This window comes from Somniosus microcephalus, chromosome 7 (assembly GCF_052327205.1).
Source record: "Somniosus microcephalus isolate GS21.2 chromosome 7, FLI_Smic_1.0, whole genome shotgun sequence".
Classification (NCBI taxonomy): domain Eukaryota; kingdom Metazoa; phylum Chordata; class Chondrichthyes; order Squaliformes; family Somniosidae; genus Somniosus; species Somniosus microcephalus.
The window spans coordinates 68,822,013-68,847,923 of record NC_140993.1 but is presented as its reverse complement, the minus strand read 5'-3'; the positions used below and the strand labels follow the sequence as shown (position 1 = coordinate 68,847,923).

Below are 25,911 nucleotides of genomic sequence, written 5' to 3'. Positions count from 1 at the left end.
AATTAAAAATGTCATCCTCCGATTGCTTTTCATTTCTGTTCTGCCCACGTTTCTTCCCCTTGTAGGACACAGCACCGACAGCAGCATTTTCACTCATTACAATTGCGTCATTATTGATTTCACTGAAAGTCTTCGCGTGCTTTTGAGCTAGCTCGCTGGCTTGGCATATTTTCACTGCATTTTACAAATTTAGTTCGGTTTCTCTCAACAGACGTTCCCTGACTTTTTTATCATGAATACCAAACACAATCTGGTCACGAATCATGGATGCTTTGAGCTCAGAGAAATTACATATCTGTGCTTTCAGTTTCAGATCAGTTATAAAGCTAACAAAAGTCTCATTTTGTTGCTGTGTCCGAGAACGGAAGATGTATCTTTCATACGTCTCATTCTTTTTGGGAGAGCAATGTGCATCAAATTTTTTTAGCACATCTTCTAATTTTTTTCTGTTCTCTGCTGGATTAAATACAAATGTATTAAATACCTCTATCGCCTGTGGGCCTGCAACCGTAAGCAGCAATGCTATCTTCCTTGCGTCAGGCTTCGTACCGAATCCGATGGCTGCAATGTAGAGTTCGAATTGCTGTTTAAAAGTCTGCCAGTTGTAGTCGATTTTTTCTGTGAGATTCAAGCTCTCTGGTGGCTTCAAATTCTCCATGTCGCTTTTCACAATTTTCAGCAGATCTTCACCACCCTGGTACCATGTTATGTTAATTAATAAATAGACATTCTTATTATGAACACAGCTAGCTTTTGCTAGCTACTTTTATTGAGCACATGTGGACTTGTACAGCATCTTGTGGAGGCTTCCATCTTGACTGCTGCCTTGTGGGTAGCCTAGTGCCTCATGGGTAATGTAGTCTTAATATCATACAGCTGGGTAGTGTAGTCTTATACATACAGCTATATACAGCTCTACGGCTCCACCTAGTGTCCACTATAGAATGACATGTTATTGATCGTTACAAATACCTCACTATTTCTTACTCTAGTGCTATAAGTCTCTACCCATCTTTGTGCACTTTGTTACTCCTTTCCAATGCTACATCCCGGTGCCCATTCCCCTGCCAAATTAGCTTAAACCCTCCCCAACAGCACTAGCAAACTGCTACCCCCCTGCGAGGACATTGGTTCTGGCTCTGTTGAGGTGCAACCTATCCAGCCTGTACAGGTCTCACCTCCCCCCAGAATGGTCCCAATGTCCCAGGAATCTAAAGCCCTCCCTCCTGCACCATCTCTCCAGCCATGCATTCATCTGCGCTATCCTCCTATTTCTAGACTCACTAGCTCGTGGCAAAGGGAGTAATCCAGAGATTACTACCTTTGAGGCCCTGCTTTTTAATCTCTTTCCTAGCTCCCTAAAATCTGCCTGGAGGACCTCATCCCTTTTTCTACCTATGTCACTGATACTGATATGGTCCACGACCTCTGGCTGTTCACCCGCCCCCTCAGAATGTTCTGCAGCTGTTCGGTGACATCCTTGACCCTGGCGCCAGGGAAGCAACATACCATCCTGGACTCACATCTGCGGCCTGTCTGTTCCCCTATCGATTCCCCTACCACTATTGCTTTCCTGATCCTCCTCCTCCCCCCGTACAGCTGAGCCACCCGTGGTGTCGTGGACTTGGCTCTGGCTGTACTCCCCAAAGGAACCATCACCCTCACCAGTGTTCAAAATACTGGTTGGAGAGCGATATGCACTCAGGGAACTCCTGCACTACCTGCCTGGTCGTCCTCTTCTGTCTGGCAGTCACCCATTCCCTCTCTGCCTGCGCATTCCTTATCTGTGGGGTGACCACCTCCTGAAACGTGCTATCCACGAAGCTCTCAGCCTCACGGATGAACCGCAGTGACGCCAGCTGCTGCTCAAGCTCTGAAACCCGGAGCTCGAGCTCCTCCAGCTGACGACACCTCCTGCACACATGGTTGTCCAGGACACGGGAAGCGTCCTGGATTTCCCACATAGTGCAGGATGTGCATTCCACGGGACTGAGGTGCTCTGCCATGCCTCTATTTATTCGACTATTAACTAACTTACAGAAATAAACTTAAGACTAATTAGGGCTAGAAATTGGGCTTCTTTGTGCCTTCGGGGGGTGCTAACGGGGTGCAAATGTGTTTGCGACCGGACGCGGCGATATCAATGCCTCCCGCTAAATTCGGCTCGCAACAGGAGGCCTTACCCACCCAGGCTATTCCAGCAGCAGTTCTCCTGCATGAATTTCACTGAGGACCAGCTTCAGCAAGGATGTGGTCAGAGAACTCTGCCACCTCCTGCAGCCAGACCCCGAGCCTCGGATCAGGACCACCACGGCTCTCTCAGTGGCAGTCAAGGTCACCGTCGCCCTCAATTTCTAAGCCAGCGGATCATTCCAGCGTGCGACAGGCAACATCTCCAACATCTCCCAGTTTACCGTCCATTGCTCCATCTGCCAGGTCACAGATACTCTATACAGAAGGAGAAGGAATTATATTTCCTTCCCCATGAGCAGAGAGAAGCAGCGCGAGCATGCATGTAGCTTTGCCAGGTTAGCGGGCTTCCCCATGGTGCAGGGCACCATTGACTGCACCCACGTGGCTTTGCAGGCACCGCATAACAATCCTGAGGTATTCTGTAACCGCAAACGCTACCACTCACTTAATATGCAGTTGGTGTGCGACCACAGACAGCACATCCTCACCGTCAATGCCCGCTATCCTGGCAGCAGCCACGATGCCTTCATCCTGTGCCAGACCGGTGTGCCAGATCTGTTCCAGCCACCACATGAAGCTTGCAGCTGGCTGCTCGGAGACAAGGGCTATCCGCTCTCCACCTGGCTCATGACTCCCCTCCGCAACCCCAACACTCCTGCCCAGCACTCATATAATGTCCGCTGCCTTGACTGCTTGGGAGGAGCCCTCCAGTACTTGGCTGAGCAGGTGTCCCATTTCGTCGTCGTCTACTGCATGCTCCACAGCTTGGCCATCATGAGGGCGCAGCCATTGCCACCAGGTATAGCTGCACCACCTCAGGAGGAGGACGAGGGGGAGGAGGAGGAGGAGGAGGAGGAGGAGGAAGATGAGGAGGAGGAGGAATAGGAGGACGAACAGCAGCGATGGAGGAGGCAGCCACTCAGCATTCTGCAAGGTCGGTCCATGACCGCCTCATCAGACTTCGTTTCCAGTGACTTCGAGTCCTCGCTCCGGTTGCTGAGCACAGCACCATCATTCCATCACTTTGTGATTTCGTACCACACCCCAGAACTGAAATGAGACACAGCACCAAATCTGCAACATTCCAGTAATAAATTTATCAAAAACCATTAACCACATATATAAAACAATATTGACAAATCACCCTTGTGCAAACCCTTGCCTCCCCTCTTTATAGTCTCCTTTCCTAATCTAGTGCTCCTACGTAGTGTTTCTCCAGTGTTTGCAGCAGGACTGGTGAAAGGCTGCTGAGTGTCGGTGCCAGAGACTACAGATGGCTTTGCAGGACGCCCTCGACCAGTTCTGGGCCTGGAAGGCCCGGCTGTACACTGCACCACCTCAGGCTGGGCAGCGGCATCCCTACCAGTCTGCTGGAGCACAGATTGCTGGCCTGCTGCGATGCTGTGAGATCCCCGGTGGACTGTGGTGGACCCAGCGACGATGGCTGCAGTCAGATCTTTCATGGCATCAAGCTGAGACTGCATGACAGCAGTCTGAGACTCGATGGCAGCAACCATTGACTGCATTACAGCACTAAGATGTTGCGTCGCTTCCGTCTGTGCTGCAATGGATGCTGCCACATCGCCCATGATACGCGTCATGAGGTCTGGATCCGCACGGTCTCTCTAGGAGTCCAACATCCTCTGCACAGTGGAAATGATGGGCTCCATGGTATGCACAAAGCTCTGTGCAATGTTGGAGGTGGACTCCTCCATGCTCCTTACCATTGCCAAGAGGCTCTTGGACACCCTTGCCATGGCACCTATCATCTTGGTGTGCATGGCCATCACCCTTCTTGTGAACGCCTCCCCAGCGAGGTCCTCATCTCAGTCCTGTGCTGCAGAACTCGCGTGTGAACTCGCCCTCCGGGGAGCTGACTCCCGAGCTACCATTTCCCCATGCCTTGCTGCAGCCCACTCGTCCCTGGTGCATCACCCAGTGCAGACCCCTCTACTAAACTTGCCTCTAAAGATCGCGTAGTGCCAGTATCTGAGGTGGTGCCTGCGGGTGAAAGATGCAGTGACGCGGTGCTTTGCTGCTCCTCCTCTTCTCCTTCCTCACTCTCAGTGGGAGGCTCAGGGACAGGCTGGTCATCTGGTTGCTGATTATCTGAAAGCATAAAGGCACAAGACTCACATTAAGATGAGGGCAGGGGGGCAGGAATAGAGCAAGGAATGCAGACAGTATCAGGAGGTGGAAAGTGAGAAAGGTTTGCGGTGTGACTGGGAAGTGGGATGAGAGAAGGAGAGGGGCTGAAGATACCGTTTTTGACCTCAATGGGGTCGATGTTGCCGACGGCCACGCCGCCCACCACCTGCTGCCCAATGAGTCGTAGCACTCACTCCTCAAGGTCTGAGAGCTGCTGGAGCTGCACATCACCCCCGCCTGTTCTCTGCTGCACCCTCCTAATGTGGGCCATCTTGGCCTGCAAGAGAAATGAATGTGTTTGAGTCAGAGTCCAGCTATGTGTTTGGGAGATATGCCTGCCGTTGTTGAATAGCTGTGATTATAGGCAAGGCATGAGATGTGGATGTGAGTTTGAGTAGGTGAAGATGTTTGGTGGGTGAGTGGTGGGGGTGTGGTTCTTTGTGCAGTGTGTACAGACGGAGGTTCAGGTGCTGGTATGTAGGAGCTGTTGAAGCATGTACTCACCTTGACCACCCGACTGAAGTCGTCGAATTTCCTCCAACACTGTGTCAGGCTGCGTTCCACCACACCACTGGCTGAGACCTCCTGGGCCACTTCCCTCCACATTGTCCTGAACACCTGAGGCGATGGCCTCCTTCCAGTGGCCGGGAACAGCACTGCCCTCCTTCGCTCCACTCCAGCCTCCAATGCCACGTCCGTGAACCAACGAGCTCTTTCCCAGGGAGTGGGAACAGCCATCACCATCAGGGGATTCACTTGCTCGCAGGTCACCTCAAAGCCAGCAATGCTGAAACTGAGCATCTGCACAATGATGCAACCTCCCCTTTAAGAGCTGGAAGGGGCCAGTATGAAGAATCATTGCTGAATGCGCACCTGAAATTCATTAGCGCTCTGCTGGTAGCGTCCCACTGAGGACATTAGCGCTTGATTTAGCGCCTCACTTCCTCCCTGGGGCGCTAACACTCAATTTAGTAGAAGTTCAGAAACCTTAGGGCCTGGTGCTAAATTTTCAAAATTTCAAAAGTTAACGCCCCAAACGGGGCGATCCCCAATTTCACCCCGTAAGAGTCTTATAAGTCGTGCCTACCTTTATCTCCGGCCGCTTCTCTCGCTCTCTTAGTTAAAGTCTTTATTCACGCTATTATTTATAGTTATATTAATTGGTTTATCTAGTTAAGTTAGAGAAAAAAACATTAATACTCACCCACCGATCACCTACCTGCTGTCCTGTGACGTCACTCCTTGATTTTGTTGTTCTTTTGGAATTCGCCGGATTTGTATCTGCCGACTCCTTCCAGGCCCGCTGTCCCCGGCCTCCCGTGTTCTTTATTTTCTGCTACTGACTCCTTCCAGGCCCGCTGTCCCCGGCCTCCCGTGTTCTTTATTTTCTGCTACTGACTCCTTCCAGGCCTGCTGTCCCTGGCCTCCTGCGTTCTTTATTTTCTGCTACTGACTCCTTCCAGGCCTGCTGTCCCCGGCCTCCTGCGTTCTTTATTTTCTGCTACTGACTCCTTCCAGGCCTGCTGTCCCCGGCCTCCTGCGTTCTTTATTTTCTGCTACTGACTCCTTCCAGGCCTGCTGTCCCCGGCCTCCCGCGTTCTTTATTTTCTGCTACTGACTCCTTCCAGGCCCGCTGTCCCCGGCCTCCCGCGTTCTTTATTTTCTGCTACTGCCTCCTTCCAGTAACAGACGGCATGTAACTATAGAATATGTACAGGAGCGTTAACCTGGGAGTGTCTGATGGAACAGTGTAGCACGAGCCTTGCTCTCTATCTAACCCGCACTGTAACTGATCTTGGAGTGTTTCATGGGACAGTGCAGAGGGAGATTTACTCGGTATCGAACTTGTGCTGTACCTGTCCTGGGAGTGCTTGATGCTGACATTGGAAGTAAAGCGTAGAAAATAAATGTTTCATTCTTCAGCAGAAAAAAGATGTAATTAAAATTAAATGCTGGGTCCTAGCAGAGCCGTAGAACGTGTTAGTCAGGGAGATCATGCTGGCAGCAGTTTGTCTGGTTTCAAAGCTGGTTGTTGCACAGTCAATTCCCAAAAGTGTTTGGTCATTTTGAAAATGTAAACCCAAAATAGCCCAGCTGTACTTGCCGCGATAACATTTTTACCTCAGAGAAGAAGGAGTTCTTTGTTCTGGGCTCTGGGCCTGGCATACATTTACTCTTGTAATACATATGCTGACCACCAGATGGCTTTTGCACTGTTCTGTTTTATCCAGTTTTCTCCCTGTTTTATTGTCGACTCACCCTGGGGCACGGGCCCATGCTGCATCATCCTGGTTGACTGCTCTTCAAGCGTAAACTTGGACAGTGAACATTGGCAGGCCATTCAACCACGGAGGGCATCACTTGCACAGAAGGAGGCCGTCTGGTGCATTGTGTCCGTTCTTTGCTGGAGCAAGCCAAAACTAATCCCACAGCCATACAGGCTCTTCCCATGTCCCTTTATCCTACAGCAAAGCAGCACTAATTGATGATTCGGGGGGAACATGCTGGCTGAGGGTTCCCCTCGGTACCTCCAGTCACACCGAGAACAATTGCCATGCCCTTACCAAGGTGCTAGCTGAGACCAGCGGATTCTGAAAACATCAGAGTTCAATCCTGGGTCCTTTTGGTCTATTAGGGTAGATTTTACCATATTATTACATCCCAGAGGTAAACTTGGTTAAATCTGATCCTTAAGCAATTCTAACAGAAGAATTTTAAGAAACACAATGATATTATTTAGCCAAACAAACCTACCCTCTTTTGACTGATCTAAACTCCACCTGATTACCTTTTTGCCATGTGATGTACCTGACCTGGGACTGGGTGGTGCTGACACTGGGTGACTTGTGTCCCTTTGATAAGCACAAAAAAAAATAGAATCATCATAGAACCAGTGGGGAGACCATTTATACAGCTGTACATGGAGGGCATAACGGGAATCGATCACTGCTTCTGTGCCAGGTTAGTTGATCATAGCTGGAGCTGCTATAATTGACCTCAGCGCCCCTGATTTAGGGAGAGGAAAAATCAGTCACAGTCGTCGTTGTTGTTTCCGTATCTTCACACTCTTCTCTTGGAGTAGTGGAAAGATTTGCAGGCTGATTAACAGTCTGACAGGATGGCAGTGTTATTGTTTTCATATCTTCTCGCTCTTTCCGCGGAGAACAGTGTGAAGTAGTGAAAGGATTGTCAGGATGATTAATAATCTGACACGCCGCAATGTGAGGCTCCTTCCGTGCCGTAACCATCTTCATACCAGCTGATAGAGTGACACTTAATAGTACAGTTTTAAAGAGAGTGCAGGGACAGAGGGACCCGGGAGTAAATGTGCATAGGCCCCTGAAGGTGGCAGGACATATTGAGAGAGTGGTTAGCAACGTATATGGGATCTTGGGCTTCATAAATAGAGGTATTGAGTACAAAAGTGGAGAAGTTATGCTGAATCTTTATAAAGCACTGGTTAGGCCACGACAGGATTATTGCATCCAGTTCTGGTCACCACACTTTAGGAAGGATGTGAAGGACCTTGAGAGGGTGCAGAGGAAATTTACCAGAATGGTTCTGGGGATGGGGGATCTTTGCTACAAGGACAGGTTGGAGAAGCTGAATTTGTTTTCATTAGAGCAAAGGAGGTTGAGGGGTGATTTGATAGAGGTGTACAAGATTATGATGGGTTTGGATAGGCTAGATGGGGAAAGGCTGTTCCCACGAGTTGATGGTACAAGGACTAGGAGACACAGATTTAAGGTTTTGGGCAAGAGATACAGGGGGGATGTGAGGAAAAACTTTTTTACGCAGCGAGTGGTGATGACCTGGAACTCGCTGTGAACGGAAGTGGTGGAAGCGGAGACACTCCATGTTTTCAAGGGGAGACTGGATAGGCACTTGAGGGAAATAAACTTGCAGGGCTGCGGGGACAGAGCGGGGGAATGGGACTGACTGGATTGCTCTGCAGAGAGCCAGCATGGACTCGATGGGCCAAATGGCCTCCTTCTGTGCTGTTATGACTCTATGGGGTAAAAATTGGGTAGTTGGGGTGCTACCTTTAGCGCCCCGAAAAAGTTTTCCCAGGTAGCGCCCCGAGATGGAGGAGGGGTGCTACTGGAAGCGCCCGTGTCCCTCTTCGGGCACTGCGAGCCAATATCATTGTAATGGCCGTGTGTAATTGAGACACGGACTGCAGAAGTTGGTTATAACAGGTGTTTACTGAATGGAGACAAAACTGGAACTACTATACAAAGTTACTACACAGGCTTATATACAGGGGTGGTCACTACTGGTACTGCAGTATACAGGAGCTGCAGAATATAGTTCCTTCTTCAAGGTACATACACTACAATTCCTCCCCTTTTAGCTAAACAGTACATAACATTCGATTAATAATTAAATAACATATTTACAATTACAGTTGCTATATACATTAGCTGAAGTTAATCAATTATAAATTCAGTCTTTGAGGAGGCTTCCTGATTCTGTCCGGATAACGCCTCTTTGGGGTATCAGGTTCTTCTGGCAAAGTTGATTCGGGATCAACGTCGTTGTTTGGTTCGTCTGCTTCCAATATCACCGATTCTGAGGTAGATGCAATTGGTACTTCGGTTTCATCACCAGGTGTATAGGATCGTGGTGTAGATTTGACGTTTTCCAGTGACTCCAGAATCTGGTCAGCATGGCGTCTTACAATGCTCTCTCCAACGTCCACGGTATACATTAGAGGTCCTTGCCGTGTGCAGATCGTTCCTGGCTGCCATTTCTCTGTGCGGTAGTCCCGGGCCAAAACTGGTTGACCTATCTTGAAACTCCTGGTTGGCCTTTCATTCATATTCTGAAACTGCCTGTTCTCCATATCTCTTCTGATGTTTGGCTTAACCAAATCCAAGCGGCATCTTAGTCTTCGATTGAAGAACATCATGGCTGGAGTTTGGTTGGTAACCGCATGTGTCGCATTCCGGTAGGCAAACAAGAAGTTATCCACCTTGTGTTGTAGGGGTATGTCTTCATTACACATTGCCTTGATAGCCTTCTTGAATGTTTGAACGAACCTCTCAGCCAATCCATTGGTGGCTGGATGGTATGGGGCGGATGTGTAATGCTTAACACCATTGTTCTTTAAGAACCTCCGGAACTCTTCAGACACAAACTGTGGTCCATTGTCGGAGCAAATCTGTTCAGGCAGCCCATTTCTGGCGAATATGGTTCGTAAGACTGTGATAGTTTTTTCTGTGGTGGTTGAGGACATTTTTATTACCTCTGGCCACTTTGAATGTGCATCCACCGCAATTAAAAACATCAAGTCCATAAATGGACCAGCAAAATCAATGTGTACCCTTTGCCATGGAGATGAGGGCCACTCCCATGGATGTAGAGGGGCTTGTGGTGGGGCGTTTTGGACCTTCTGGCATCCTGTACAGCTCTTGGTCATCTCTTCGATTTCTCTATCGATTCCCGGCCACCACACAAACGCTCTGGCTAAGTTCTTCATTTTTACCCCTCCCAGATGACCCTCATGAAGCTCATTGAGCACTCTATCCTTCAATTTGGGTGGAATTACTACTCTGGATCCACACATCAAGGTTCCTCGGCACACTGACAGCTGTTCTCTTCTCGGTGAGAATGCTGGCAACAGTGGTTCGCCATGTGCTGGCCATCCCTTCACCGTTAAATCATAGACCCAGGAGAGTGTCGGGTCATTTCGTGTTTCCTTTTCTATGTTTGCATTCGTCACAGGTAGACATTCGACTATGGTCGAGTGGAATATCTCCACAGGATCCACTGCAGGTGCTTCTTCCACCATCGGCAACGGTAGGCGTGACAATCCATCAGCATTCCCATGCTGTTTAGTTCCTTTGTACTCGATGTCATATTGGTGTGCCCCTAGGAAAAGGGACCACCTCTGTAGCCGTTGTGCTGTCATTATCGGGACGCCCTTCTTAGGGTTGAAAATGGAGACAAGAGGTTGATGATCAGTTAGTAGAGTAAATTTCTGTCCGTGCAGGTAGTGATTGAACTTCTTCACCCCCCACACCAGGCTGAGGGCCTCTCTGTCAATCTGGGCGTAGTTACGCTCGGCTGCAGTTAACGAGCGTGACACAAAAGCTATCGGCCTCTCTGAACCATCAAGAGATTTATGTGACAGTACCGCTCCAACGCCGTAGGGAGACGCACCACACGCCAGTCTTATCGGTAGTGATGGGTTGTAGTGAGCCAATACTTCTCTTGAAGTGATCAGGCCTTTACACTTCTGAAAGGCCCGCTTACATTCATCGCTCCATTTCCATGCTACTCCAGTTTGTAGCAGGGCGTTCAGTGGGTGCAGAATTGTGGACAAATTCGGCAAAAACTTATGGTAGTAATTCACCAATCCGAGGAATGACCTCAGTTGCGACACATTTTCAGGCGCTGGAGCCTTAACTACCGCTTCAATTTTGTCAGGGGACTTATGTAACCCCTCTTCATCAATCACATGGCCACAATGCAATATTTGTTTCTTAAAAAACTCGCACTTGGGGCGATTGGCTCGTAGCCCATGTTCTCTTAGTCTAGTGAGCACCTGCTCTAGGTTGGCAAGGTGTTCACTGTCATTTTCACCTGTCACTAGGATGTCGTCCAAGTAACACTGAGTCCCCGGAATCCCTTGCAGCACTTGTTCCATCGCTCTTTGCCATATAGCCGGAGCTGATGCAACTCCGAATACCAGTCGATTATCCTGGTAAACACCTTTGTGAGTGTTTATCGTGAGATATTTCCTAGAGGATTCTTCAACCTCCATCTGTAAATATGCTTGCGCTAGGTCAATTTTTGTAAAACGTTTCCCTCCAGATAGTGAGGCGAAAATATCTTCTATCCTCGGAAGAGGATACTGTACTGTGTGAAGGACTGGGTTCACAGTCACCTTGAAGTCCCTACAGATGCGAACCTTCCTTGGCTCCTCAGACTTATTGTTTAACGTTTTCTTTATGACAGGAACGATGGGTGTCGCCCACTCGCTCCAGTCTACCTTAGTTAACACGCCTGCATTCTCCAGATTCTCCAGCTCTGCCTCGACGGCTGGGCGAATTGCATACGGTACCGGTCTTGCTTTGAAAAACTTGGGAATTGCATTCTCTTCTATTTTTATCGAGGCAGTTACACCTTTAAGAGTTCCCAGTTCTTGTTGAAATACCTCTTTAGCGTTAGCCAAGATTTTTGACAATCGTCCAGGTGTGACGTCGTCATCCTTTTTACCAGCCACAGTCAGTGCCTGAATGGAGTGCCAGTCTAAACTTATCTTTCTGATCCATTCACGTCCCAATAACGGTGGTCCACCATCTTGCAGTATGTACAGATACAATCTCTGTATTTCCTTGCCGTTGTATCCGACAGGCACCCTTATTTTCCCTCTGGGGTATACTTTCTGCCCCGTACATGTCTTCAGGACAATGGATGTGTCTTTCAAGGGTATGTGTGAGAATAGCCGCTCGTAGTCTCGTCGATTCATGACGGTCAGAGCTGATCCTGTATCCAATTCCATTTTGACTTGGGACCCTGCTATCGTGAGGGTGACCCAAATGGTTCGGTGATCCTCTTTTGTGATTACGTTGTGTAGTTTGAGACAGCTTAGTCTCTTGTTCCCGGATTCATTATCGCTCTTCTGGTCTTCGGAACTACTGTCCGTCATCTTTTGTACTTTCCTGTACTTTTCCTTAGTAGTCTTTTTGTTGTCGTTAGTCTTCTTCCCGGACCTGCAAACTCGTGCAATGTGTCCCATCTTTCCGCATTGCCTGCATGTTTTGTCCTTAGACCAGCAGTCCTTCTGGTCATGGGTTGTTCTGCCGCAGCGATAACATTTTTCAAATCCCCGTGTCAATTCATGGGTGCCGTATTCCTGTGGCTTTGGCTGTATTTCCGCAGCTCCCCTTGCTGCTGCTTCGTACGATACTGCCACGCTGAAAGCCTTATCTAGCGTCAGCTCTTTCTCTGAGAGTAACCTCTTCTGGGTTCCTTCACTCAGGAGTCCACAGACAAATTTGTCCCGTAGGGTATCTGCCAGTCCTGCTCCGAACTGGCAGTGCTTTGATAGCTTGCGTAGTTCCGTAAGGTAATCAGCATTGCTCTCATCTTTTTGCTGATTTCTCTTGTGGAATTTAAATCTTTCTGCTATCAGCAGCGGTGTAGGATTTAGGTGTTCCTGTAGGATATGAACAATTTAGTTAAAACTCTTCTCCATCGGTTTGACTGGAGTGATCAGGTTCCGCAATAGGCCATACGTTCTTGCGCCCATTAAGTTTAGTAGTACCGATGCCTTTTTCTCATCGGCTACTTCATTTGCCTTGCAATATACTTCGACTCTTTCCACATACGTGGTCCAGTCTTCTATTGCATTATCGAAGGCAGTGATATTGCCAGTCTTCGGCATCTTGGAGATCTAAGATGGCGCCTCCCGTGCTTTGCCTTCTTCCCCGATTGAACAAAATGGCGCATCCCGCGCTTTGCCTTCTTCCCCTCTGGATTAAGATGGCGCCTCCCGCGCTTTCTGCCTTTTCCGCTGCTGCCAGCGCTGTTGCTGGCATTTTTATGCCTTGATGGCGACGCCCTATGGTCTTCGCGCGCTTCCCCCCCGCGCTGCTGCCAACGCCGCTCTCCGCGGTCCCCGTGGCAAACTGCAGCTCCTTGCGGCTTTCTGCGCTTCTAATTTCTTTTTCTTTTATTTTAATTACTGTTCCCGTCATCAGAGCAGACCCTATGGGACACTTCCCTCCCTCTTCTCGGGTCTGTATGCTGCCTGGCTTCGTAGCACCGGCCACGCCCTGTGTGCTCCACCCTCTCTCTCTCTCCTCTTCCTGACAACGCTGCTCGGCCCCGTTGAAAAGCCACCCGATCAAGCTCTAGCCCGCCGCAGCCCAGGAAGGATCAGTGTACTACCTGCCACCAGCCCGATTAGCTGGAACACCATAGACTGGATAACCAAGCCCAGCTCTCGACAGCCTCTCCTGCAAATCTTCGAATTCGATGAATCAGAGGGCGGTTGCCCACGGTTGACGCCCGTTTCTTCTGTTTGTTTTTTTTTTCTTTTTGGATTTCTTCCTTCTGGCTTCGACCTCTAATAAATTCGCTTCAGGGATGGATCCCCGTGAGGTGGTGCAGAACTGTAGGTAAGTTCGGATCTGTTCGTCGCCAATGTAATGTCCGTGTGTAATTGAGACACGGACTGCAGAAGTTGGTTATAACAGGTGTTTACTGAATGGAGACAAAACTGGAACTACTATACAAAGTTACTACACAGGCTTATATACAGGGGTGGTCACTACTGGTACTGCAGTATACAGGGGCTGCAGAATATAGTTCCTTCTTCAAGGTACATACACTACAATCATGGCACTACGTGCCGCGGTGCTGCAGGCCTTCCTCCTCTTCTTAAAGGGGAAGGGCCTGGCGCAGTGTGTCTCGGCGCCCAGCTGGGCCAGCAGAGATCGGGAGAGCCGGCAAACGAGCCCGGCACTCAAGAGTAGTGCCGGGCTCACGGAGAGCAGCAGGCACCCTGCGGGGGGGGGGGGCTTCATGGGGGCCGGGGACAGCAACGGGGGCAGGTGCTGGTAGGTGGCCAGCAACAAAAATGGCCGCCTACCACCTCCTCTTTAACTAGCACCACCCCGGCCGCAGGTAGGCCCCCCCAACCCCGGCGGACATAGCGTCCGGTGGTAGGTTGGGGGCGCCCCCCAATATTACAGCTGGGGTGCGAGCAGGGCGCTGCACACGGCGTTGACATCATCGCCGGTGGCGCAAACGGTTAGCGCCGCTGCTAACCTCCCGCTGAATTTAGCCCCCTATGACTCTATAATTAGTCCTATACGGCGGGAGAGTTGTATGGGCTCCCACAACCCATATAATAAGGGAATGGTTGTATGTGGTGGGGATCACCCACACGCATCGAATCTGAGTTTATCCTTCACTTTAATACAGGCTCGTGGAGTCAAGAAATAGAGAGACGTTGGATTAATAATCTTTATTTATCAATGCACTAATACAAACCCAGGACATACAGTACTGATGAGCTTGACGTCAATCACACTCACAGGCAACAAACTCATTAGGCCTCATGAACTAAGCTTTCTGATCGTTCATGTTCCTCTCATCAAAACTACTTAGAGTTCCTAAAGTGTGTTGTATCTTTATATGGTTAATTATGTGAGGTAAGCTTGATGTTAGTACACAACTGCGTCCATAGTATGTAAGTTTAGTACATAAGCACTTTAGTGGTTCTGCAGAGTACATCCCTCCTCTAGCATTTGTTATTAGCAATTCTATCTGTTTAAATTCTCTGGACATTTCACACGCATGATTAGCCAAGGCTGGCCTGCAGAATCTTGGCTTCCTTATCTTTTTAGATTTTTATTTACTGAAGCCTTTCTCGATTCACACTCCCAACACCTCCACCAGACATCTGAGCGCCTGTCCAACAATTAATATTCCACTCTCAGGCCGTCCTACATCTAATGTTCTTGGATTTATACCTCTGCATTGTCCAGAATGTGATTTACTCCAATGTAAACCATACCATTATCACAGTCTACCATACCTATACGCTGCTGACTATTCTACCTAGCTTGTTGATCCTTACAAGCCTCATTCAATACGCTATACCTTTTTAGTAAACCACACTTTATACTTTGTTCCACAGAAGGGTACTGTGCCCCCCAATGGGATGGCATCCTTTGCTGGCCAGAAGGACCACCAGGCAAGTTGGTGCCAATGCAGTGCCCAGATTACATATACGATTTCAACCACCAAGGTAAGAGTGTAACCAGTAGCTATGAGGTGCGCAATGGGCGGGCGGTGAACTGTCACTCATCTGTTGTTATGGCCGTGAGGCCCGAGCTTCACTTACATGCAGGAAATCTAACGTTGGTGCTCCCCGGAATTCTTTACCCATTGTGGATTACCCGACAGGCCAAGGATGCATGCTGGGATTTGACAGTGGTAAATCAATGGGCCATTTGACTCTGAGAAGCCTGAATCCAGCAGGACTCAATGCCGACCATCTCAAGCACCTTCCAAAAGCCTGCCCAAAACCTTTCCTTTGACCAGGCCTTCACTTACTTCCCCTTCTCCACCCTTCCTGCTCAATATCAGCCACAACCCCTGTGGGCATCTTTGTTAAATGAAAGATATTACATTGTTGGGCTTGGAATCAAATCTATCTCCTGGAGAATAAAGGAAATACACTGTGCCATTCACTCAGAGGGTGGTTTGTCCAGCAGATTTAGACCATTTGTAAAAAATACAACTGCCCCTCAAACTAAATTGCCTTTACGGTTACAACAATGAGTGAGCAGATGGCGGGATGGGCGAAAGGCGAAGCTGCGCTAGGTACTGACTTGCTTTGTGTTTAACGCCAGGCCATGCTTATCGAGAGTGTAACGTGAACGGGAGCTGGGAGCTTGTGCCGAGCAACAACCGAACGTGGGCAAATTACACAGAATGTGCCAGGTACCTTGCGCACATGAACCAGGGCACAGAAAAGGTGACGTAAACCAATAAATCATTTTTATTATAATATAATTCAGTTTATATAGCATCTCGGAACATTTAGGGTGATTGTTTTAAACAGCTATGGTTATACCAGCAACATCCACAAACAGTAGTGAGATGAATGACCAGATAATCTGTCTTTTTTGAGAGAGGAATGTTGCCCAGGGCACTGGGAGAACTTTCTGCACTTCTTTGAATAATACCATGGGACCTTTACCATCCACCTGAATGTGGCCTTGGGCTAACGTCTCATCCATAGCACCTCCAACTGTGTAGCATACCCTTATTGGATTGTCAGTCAAGATTATGTGCTCTGGGGGCTGACAATATGATGGTGGGTGACGTAAGAAAACTACTAGGCACTTGGTCTAAGCGTTAAACAAGGCTTTAATCAACTGTTTTACAACATGGAGATCTAGTTGTGTCCTTCACTAGTTCCTGTTAAGAATGTCCTGCGCAAGCTGGGCCCGTGCCCGAGTATTTATACTCTCCCTGGACAGCACCACCCATAGGCCGCTCAGTATTATTTCATAAGTCTTTCTTTCATGAATGACTGATTCATGTCAGTGGGTATGCAATGTGCTGAAGCACATCAGGCTCCTACTCCCCAGGAAGTTGGACACAGAGCCAAGGTATGCAATGTACCCCCGCCATCCAGCTATCTATCTCCTTCTCAACCGGATATTTCTTTACGCACAGGGTGATCAGCGGCTGTAACGGGATGACATGAAGGGTGGTTGAGACCAAGACACTGGACTTATTTAAGAACCAGCTAGGTGCCATAGTAGGGAGATGTTAGTATTTTGGAAGGGTGAGATTGAATGGGCTGAAGGGCCTTCTACAACTGAACTGACCTTGTGATCTTGTGAATTGTGCAATTAATGCTTTCACTGAGTCTTCTGTCCCACAGAGGTTGGGACTGAAAGTTGCTTCAAACCTCTGATCTTGATCAGTCAAATAGCCTGGTCACACCTAGTCATCTACAACACTCAGCATTTTAGGGACCTGATCGTACACCCACCTTTTCCCCAATCCAATTCTCCAATCAGGGGGTACTTTTAATTTTGACTCACAGGATTGCAGATGACACCGAACCATAGATGCTTACAGTACAGAAGGAAATCATGTGGTCAATCATGTCTGTGCCGGCTCTTTGCTAGACCAATTCAAAGGTAATCGCCCTGCCCCACTCTCCCCCACAGCCCTGTAACTTCCTCTGCTTGAAATATTTATCCAGTTTTCCCTTAAAAGATGCAATGGTCTCTGCCTCATCCGCTCCCTGTGGCAAATCATCCCATGCTCCAGTGGAATAAATTTCTCTTAACCTCTCTCCTCACTGATTTAATTTGATGATCCCTGATCACTCACTTTCCAACTAGAGGAAATAATCTTTCCCCACTCACTCTATCAGAACCCTTTATAATTTTACAAACCTCTATTAAATTTCCTGAGCCTTCTCTGCTCCAGTGGAAATATACCCACTAACTCAAGTCTCTCCTCATAACTATAGAGTCACAAGTGCACTGAGAGACTGGGATTATGAATCTCAGAGAAAGAAAGATTTGCATTGATAAAGCGTCTTTCACAACCTCAGAACATCCAGAAGCACTTTACAGCCAATGAAGTACCTTTGAAGTGTAGTCGCTGTTATAATGTAGGAAATGGAATCCATTCAGATGCACAAGAATACTGCAAAGCCGCGGATTATAAATCAAGGAGTCTATTCAGAGTCCTGTCTATACTGTGAGATCTGGGATTGTTAATCTAGGAGAAATTGAGTTACTGAGAAAGAGATAGAGAATCAGACATATACTAACACTGAAAGTAAATATATATTGTTGCAAAGTGCACATTCATTCTGTGTGTTGCATTGTCGAGCATTTTATAACACACCACTGCTTCATGTCTCACGCTGCTTCTATGATGATCAGTGCAAATTCATATCTATCCCAGGGCTGTAGAATAGAATTAGAATTTTCAAGACAGTCCTTCAAGACTCCCTGCCCCACACACATTCCATTCATAGCATGAGCTGTCAGTCGTTCAGTTACTGCGCCGTGTTGTGGTATTGATGGCCACTCTCTCCATGCTTGTGTCTTGTGGCTACTGTTAACTATAACCTGTCACATCTCATTATTTTCTCTTGCAGGATATCTTTGACCGTCTGTACCTCATATACACGGTGGGATACTCCATCTCATTGGGCTCATTGACCGTGGCTGTTATTATACTGGGATACTTCAGGTAAAGAACATCATCTGAATTTACAACAGATCCAGTGGGGTTCACTTTAATCAACAGAAGACATTTCCAGAGATTTTTTCCCCCTTATGGCCCTGGGCTTTTTTCTGTTTTTTTGCCTCTCCTAGGAGCTTACAAGGCTGCAGAGGCGGCTTGGGGGCTGAGGTTAAGGAAGTGTCTAGTCATGATGCTCCAGCCTTCGTGAGTGTGGGGCAGGCTTGATAGACCAGCTCGTCTTTTCCTGCCCGTCATTTTTGTATCTTCATATTGGGATGGAGGAAGTAAATTTGGAGTTATATTTTGAGATGTACAACAACAACAACATTTATATAGCGCCTTTAACATAGTAAAATGTCTCAAGGTGCTTCACAAGAGTATTTTAAGACAAAACATTTGACACCGAACCACATAAGAAGAAATTAGGGCAGGTGACCAAAAGCTTGGTCAAAGAGGTAGGTTTTAAAGAGCGTTTTAAAGGAGGAAAAAGAGGTAGAGAGGTGGAGAGGTTTAAGCAGGGAATTCCAGAGCTTAGGGCCCAGGCAACAGAAGGCATGGCCACCAATGGTTGAGCGATTATAATTTCAAGAGGCCAGAATTAAAGGAGCGCAGATATCTCGGGTGGGGGGGTGGTGGGAAGTTGTGGGGCTGGAGAAGATTACAGAGATAGGGAAAGGTGAGGCCATGGAGGGATTTGACAACAAGGATAAGAATTTTTAAATTGAGGTGTTGCTTAACCGGGAGCCAATGTAGGTCAGTGAGCACAGGGGTGATGGGTGAACGGGACTTGGTGCAAGTTAGGACACAGGCAGCCGAGTTTTGGATGACCTCAGGTTTACCTAGGGTAGAATGTGGGAGGCCAGCCAGGAGTGCATTGGAATAGTCAAGTCTAGCGGTAACAAAGGCATGGATGAGGGTTTCAGCAGCAGATGAGCTGAGGCAAGGGCAGAAACGAGCGATGTTACGGAGGTGGAAATAGGCGGTCTTCAGGACAGTGAGGTTGAGCATTTGATTGGCAAGTTTAGGAGAGAGTCCAGAGGGTGAGCAACAGCTGGAGCAGGTTACCAGTAAGGGTAACTGAGGTCAGGAAACTATTCCTATTTGGAAAGGAAGAAGTTGCATTTAGATTTTTAAAAATCACACTAGAGCATGTTCCATTGCACTTTACAGCCATTGAATTACATTTGAATTGCAGCCATTTAGTTCCATATTGTGACAAGGCCCCAGAAACAACAAATGAGATTAATCTGGATTTGTTTTATTTCATGGTGTTGTTTGAGGAAGTCGTATTAGCCAGCACACTTCCTTGCTGCTCTTTGAACAATGCCATGGAATCTTTTACATTCACATGACAGGGCAGGTATAACATCTCACCTGGGAGATGGCATTGCTAACAGTGCAGCACTCCCTCAGTATTGCATGAAGTATCAACCTAGATTGGGTGCTCATGGCCTAGAATAGGGCATTGAACACACAACCTTCTAATTTTGAGGCAAGAGGACTATCCAAGAAAGAAAATGGAAGACTTGAATATATATATATCTATACAGCACCTTTCATGACCTCAGGACGTCCCAAAACGCTTTACAGCCAATTAATTAGTTTTTTGATGTGTAGTCACTGCTGTATTGTAGGAAATGCAGCAGCCAACTTGCGCACAGCAAGGTCCCACAAACAGCAATGCAATAATGACCAGATTGACTGTTTTTAGGCTTTGGTTGAGGGATAAATATTCGCTAAGACACCAGGGAGAACTCCCATGGTCTTCTTCATAATAATGCCATGGAATCTTTTATGTCCACTTGAGAGGGCAGACAGGGCATCGGTTTAACGTCTCATCCGAAAGACAGAATCTCTGACAGTGCAGCACTCCCTCAGGACTGCACTGGTGAGTCAGCCTAGATTTTGTACTCAAGTCTCTGAATCAGACTTGAACTTCGCGCATTACAAGAGTGATCATACTCGCACTTGGGGTAGAATACAGCAATCTGAAATATGCAAACTACAAACACAATATTGCAGTGGAACAGACTACAAAATAAGGGTGTCTTTCAAGGAAGTTATATTGCAATACAGCACCTACCTCTTTAGCTTTGCTGTACCTGTCATGTACCAGTCATGGAGATGAAAACCAAATCACCTCATCCCGCATCCCGGCCATTTTGATCGGGTAGTTGCCAAGCGGCATGTTTGGGGCCTGGTGGTTAAAATTGACGGAGCCTGTCTGCTGCCACTCCCGGGCACACATACCACTCGCTTTGCCGCGTTCCCATCCAGGAATTAAATTGAGTCCAACGGCTCTGAAAAACTTTGTGACATCCTGAAGGTGTGAGAAGTTCTACATCAATGCAAGCTCTTTACACAGCAGGAAAAAAAATTATCTAGCCACAGGGAACACTGTTCATGGAGGTTGTTGTTCATGAGGGACCTTTTTTATTGTGATTGGACAGTGTTGCTTGGCTTCTGCAGGGGGTTGGGGTGGCAAGGAGTTTGAGGGTTGGGCTACCATAGGTACCTGGCCTCCTTAGAGGGGGTTGACCCCACACTAACTCTTGTTCACGTGTTACCATTCCCTCACAGGCGCCTACACTGTACCAGGAACTACATCCACATCCATCTCTTTGTGTCTTTCATGCTCCGAGCCATCAGTATCTTTGTGAAGGATGCAGTGCTGTACTCGGAGACAGCATTCTTGGATCTGGAAGGAGTTGACTTGGAGGATCTGAAATCTATAACTGATGCTCCTCCATCTCAGGACAAGTCTCAGTATGTAAGTGACATGTTTTTTGGTAAGAAAATTCTTAAATTCAAAACACCTGGATACTACTAATCCTTTTTTTTCTCCCAATTCCATATTTTTCCTTGCAAATTCACACTCCCCCTTTCCTTACTGTGGGAGGGGGTAATTGGAGGCGGCAACAGTTCCACATCCATCATTACCCTCCCGTATTGCCCTCCAGTATTTTATCCATAGGATCATAATTTACATACAAGCTTAGACAGTGAGTATAGCAATACAGCACTTATCTCTTTAGCTTTGCTGTACCTCTCATATACCTGTTATGGAGATGAAACCAAATGCACCTCATCCCCCATCCCGGCCATTTTGATCAGGTAGTTGTCAAGCGGCATGTTTGGGGCCCGGTGGTTAAAATCGGTGGAGCCTGTCTGCTGCCGCTCCCGGGCACAGTGAGTACCTGCAGGCTATTCGTAAAAGCAAGCGGTTAGATTACTTTGTGCAGTTTTGGGCACCCTGTTATAGAAAAGAACTTTATAACGTAGATTCAACAGGATGATGCCAGGGATGGAAAACTATAGTTCTGAGAGACTTGAGATATTGGGACTATTTTCACCAGAGGAGGTTAAAAGAAGATGTAAAAGAGTTTTTTTTTAATTCTAAAAGGCTTTGACAAGGGTGAAGGAGGAAAGACTATTTCCTCTGGTTGAGGAGTCATTGGCAAGGGGAAGTCATCAATTTAAAATTGTCACTGAGAGTGAAGAGTTCAGAGAAATTTATTTTCGCCGAAGACTGTTGGAGAATAGAATGCTTTGTCAGAGGGAGAGGTTGAGGCTGAGGCCATTGCATATTTCAAGGGAAAATTAGATAAACATTTGAAGTAGAGAAGGATACAAGGCTATGGGGAGACAACAGGGCACTGGTATTAGTTTTGGATTGCTCTAGCTAGCATGTGCACAATGGGCCGAATAGCCTCTTTCTCTGATGCAACCATCAATGTTTCTATTGGGGGATCACAGCCAGGCCTGATCCAGCCCTCACCAAAATCTACACATGTGCATTTGTTGCTGGATAGAGATCGGACACAGGATCCCCGGCCTAATCCAGTAGCACTGTCTACCACTGCTGCTACCACTGCTGCTTCATGCTGAACTAGCTCAACACTGACCAGGGATTAAACTGGGAGCTACTTTTTTTATTTATTCTTGGTATGTGAGTGTTGCTGGCAAGGCCATCATTTATTGCCCATCCCTAGTTACCCTCGAGAAGGTAGTGGTGAGCCGCCTTCTTGAACTGTTGCAGACCGCGTGGTGAAGGTACTCCCACAGTGCTGTTAGGGAGCGAGTTCCAGGATTTTGACCCAGCGACGATGAAGGAATGATGATATATGTCCCAGTCAGGATGGTGTGTGACTTGGAGGGGAACGTGGAGATGATGGTCAAATAACATTTATGGAGGAAAACTCATGGGCCCAGAAATTCGGGTCGGGGGCTTCCCGCGGGTGTAAGCCCCCGATCTGCACTTACCTAGCGCGCCGGCCGTTGAGCTCTGGGCTCCCGTGGAATTCCGATCTGGGACCTGGTCCAGCTGCTGGCGCGCAGTGCTTGCGTATCCCAGGGGCGCAGTTAGTTCAAAGCGTCCCCTGGGATCACATGGGCCATGGGCAGCCAATCGGAGCAGGGAATGCTCCATTCATAAGTCTGACAGGAAGAGCTGTCAAGACTTATAAATACTACGGCCCCAAAATAGCACTAAATCTTCAAATAAATTTTTTAAAAATCACATTTTTTAAATAAACTATAAATTACATGAAATAACTATTTTAAACAATAATTTAAATTTTTGAAAAAATAATTTTATTTTCTAACCGGCTAAAAATAAACTTACCTTGCTTTAAAGTATTTAAAAATAATAAACCTGTGGAAAAAATGTTTTAATTTTAATTAATTCACCACTTACCTTGTAAAAAGCAGGCCTTATGCCTGCTTTTTATATTTCTAAATTCTGCAGGCTTACGTTCCTGGGAAAACCTGTAAAAAAAACGAACTTCGATGCGCACGCACAGCCTCCCCCACGCACGCATTCGACCTCTGAACCCCTTCGTTCAGAGGAACAGAAGTGCCGGTTTCTTGCGCATGCGCAGTGCATGCAGGAAACCGGCACTTCCATCGGCTTACGGGTGAGTACCCCGTGCGTACTCACCCGTGGAGACCCGAATTTCTGGGCCATGAACTGCAGAGGTCATTTGAGGTATGCGGTCATATCGAGTAAAGCTCCAACCCTGGAGAATGCAGTTTGAATGCGTACCCTCTAGTATTACCATCAAGCATTTTTTTTCCATTTCCCACATAGGTATAATCATGTAATTGTTATGTAACTGGGCTAATAATTCAGAGGCCTGAACTAATAATCCAGATAACACGAGTACAAATCCCACCATGGCAGTTTGAGAATTTAAATTCAGTTTAAAAAAATCTGGAAATAAACAGCTGGTACCAGTTAAAGTGACCATAACGCTGTTGGACTGTTGTAAAAACCCAGCTGGTCCACTAATGTCCTTTAGGGAAGGAAACCTACCGTCCTTACACGGTCTGGCCTATATGTGACTCCAGTCCCACACCAACGTGGTTGACTCTTAACTGCCCTCTGAAGTGGCCTTGCAAGCCAGTCATTTGTATCGAATACTTTCAGCACATGGACTGCAGATGTTCAAGAAGAAGGCCCACCACCTTCTCAGGGTAACTAGGGGTGACCAATAAATGCCAGCCTTGCCAGCAACATCCACATCCTTAGAATTAATATAAAAAACAAGTCTCCTTGAGTGAGATTTGCCAGTTGGAGTTAGTGGGAGTTTTGGACTCTGGGCACATGCATTCCATACAGGACCTTTGCAGGTAACAGATAGAGGAGACTCTCATCCCAGCAGGCTGGGCTCATTTTAAACCCTGACGACCATGTGTGCCAGAAATGCATCCAGCTGCAGCTACTAGCAGACTGCATTGCGGCGCTGGAGCTGCGGATGGATGGGCTTTGGAGCATTCACGATGCTGAGAGGGTCGTGGTTAACACGTTTAGTGAGGTGGTCACACCGCAGGTAAGGGCTGCACAGGCAGAAGGGAAATGGGTAACCATCAGGCAGAGCAGTAGAGGCAGGCAGGTAGTGCAGGGGACCCCTGTGGCCATCCCCCTCTCAAACAGGTATAGCGATTTGGATACTGTTGAGGGGGATGACTTACCAGAGGAAGGCAGCAGCAGCCAACTTCCTGGCACCAGGGGTGCTTCTGCTGCTCAGGAAAGGAGGAAAAAGAGTGGGAGAGCAATAGTGGTAGGGGATTCTATCGTAAGGGGAACAGATAGGTGTTTCTGTGGCCATAGACGTGACTCCAGGATGGTTTGTTGCCTCCCTGGTGCCAGGGTCAAGGATGTCACTGAACGGCTGCGGGGCATTCTGAAGGGGGAGGGTGAACAGTCAGAGGTCGTGGTTCACATTGGGACCAATGACATGGGTAGGAAGAGGGATGAGGTCCTGCAGCAAGAATTTAGAGAGCTAGGTAGCAGATTAAAGAGCAGGACCTCAAAGGTTGTAATCTCTGGATTACTCCCGGTGCCACGTGCTAGTGAGTATAGGAATAGGAGGATAGAGCAGATGAATGCGTGGCTAAAGAGTTGGTGCAGGAGGGAGGGCTTTAGTTTCCTGGATCACTGGGCCTGCTTCTGGGGAAGGTGGGACTTGTACAAGTCGGACGGGTTGCACCTGAACCAGAGCGGGACAAATATCTTTGCGGGGAGGTTTGCTAGCACTGTTCGGGGGGGTTTAAACTAAAATGGCAGGGGGTTGGGAACCTGAGCAGGGAGACAGAGGAAAGGGAAACAGGGATAAAAGCAAAAGATAGGAAGGAGAAAAACAAAAGTGGCAGTCAGAGAAATTAACGGTTTAAATCAAACGTGGCCACAGTAAATAATAATTCTAATAGGTCTAAGAGCGTTAAAAAAACAAGCCTGAAGGCTTTGTGTCTTAATGCGAGGAGCATTTGTAATAAGGTGGACGAATTGGCTGCGCAAATAGAGGTAAACGAATATGATTTGTTTGGGATTACGGAAACGTGGCTCAAGGATGGCCAAGACTGGGAACTCAACATCCAGGGGTATTCGATATTCAGGAAAGATAGGCAAAAATGAAAGGGAGGTGGGGTAGCATTACTGGTTAAAGAAGGGATTAATACAATTGTAATGAAGGATATTAGCTCTGATGATGTGGAATCTGTATGGGTAGAATTGAGAAATACTAAGGGGAAAAAAACATTAGTGGGAGTGGTATATAAACCTCCCAACAGTAAGGCGGAGGTTGGGGATGGCATGAAAAGGGAAATTAAAGAAGCGTGCAATAAGGGCACAGAAGTCATCATGGGTGACTTTAATCTACATATAGATTGGGCCAACCAAATTAGTAACAATACTGTGGAGGAGGAATTCCTGGAGTGTTTACGGGATGGTTTCCTGGACCAATATGTCGAGGAACCAACCAGAGATCAGGCCATCTTAGACTGGGTATTATGTAACAAGAAAGGATTAATTAGCAATCTTGTTGTACGAGGCCCCTTGGGTCGGAGCGATCATAATATGATTGAATTCTTCATTAAGATGGAGAATGAAGTAGTTGACTCAGAGACTAGGGTCCTCGATTTAAATAAAGGAAACTACGATGGTCTGAGGAGCGAGTTGGGTAGGATTGATTGGGGAATGGCACTCAAAGGGTTGACGGTGGATAGGCAATGGCAAACATTCAAAGACCGAATGGATGAGCTACAGAATTTGTTCATCCCAGTTTGGCATAAAAATAAAACAAAAAAGGTGACTCAACCGTGGCTAACAAGGGAAATTAGGGATAGCATAAGATCCAAGGAGACGACATATAAATTGGCCAGAAAAAGCAATAATCCTGAGGATTGGGAGCAGTTTAGGATTCAACAAAGGAGGAGAAAGGGATTAATTAAGAAAGGGAAAATAGAATATGAGAGTAAGCGAGCAGGGAACATAAAAACTGACTGTAAAAGCTTTTATAGATATGTGAAGAGAAAAAGATTGGT

General features: G+C 47.4%; 1 protein-coding gene across 1 annotated transcript in view; it reads left to right on the top strand.

Annotated features, from left to right (window-relative positions):
• LOC147114689 (parathyroid hormone/parathyroid hormone-related peptide receptor-like) overlaps window positions 1-25,911 on the top strand; it is a 171,804-nt gene that overhangs the window by 85,433 nt on the left and 60,460 nt on the right. The window contains exons 3-6 of the mRNA XM_085992539.1: window positions 14,999-15,109; window positions 15,717-15,841; window positions 17,999-18,093; window positions 20,668-20,857. Coding sequence (XP_085848665.1) covers window positions 14,999-15,109; window positions 15,717-15,841; window positions 17,999-18,093; window positions 20,668-20,857 — 521 coding nt within the window. The remainder of the gene's footprint in view (window positions 1-14,998; window positions 15,110-15,716; window positions 15,842-17,998; window positions 18,094-20,667; window positions 20,858-25,911) is intronic.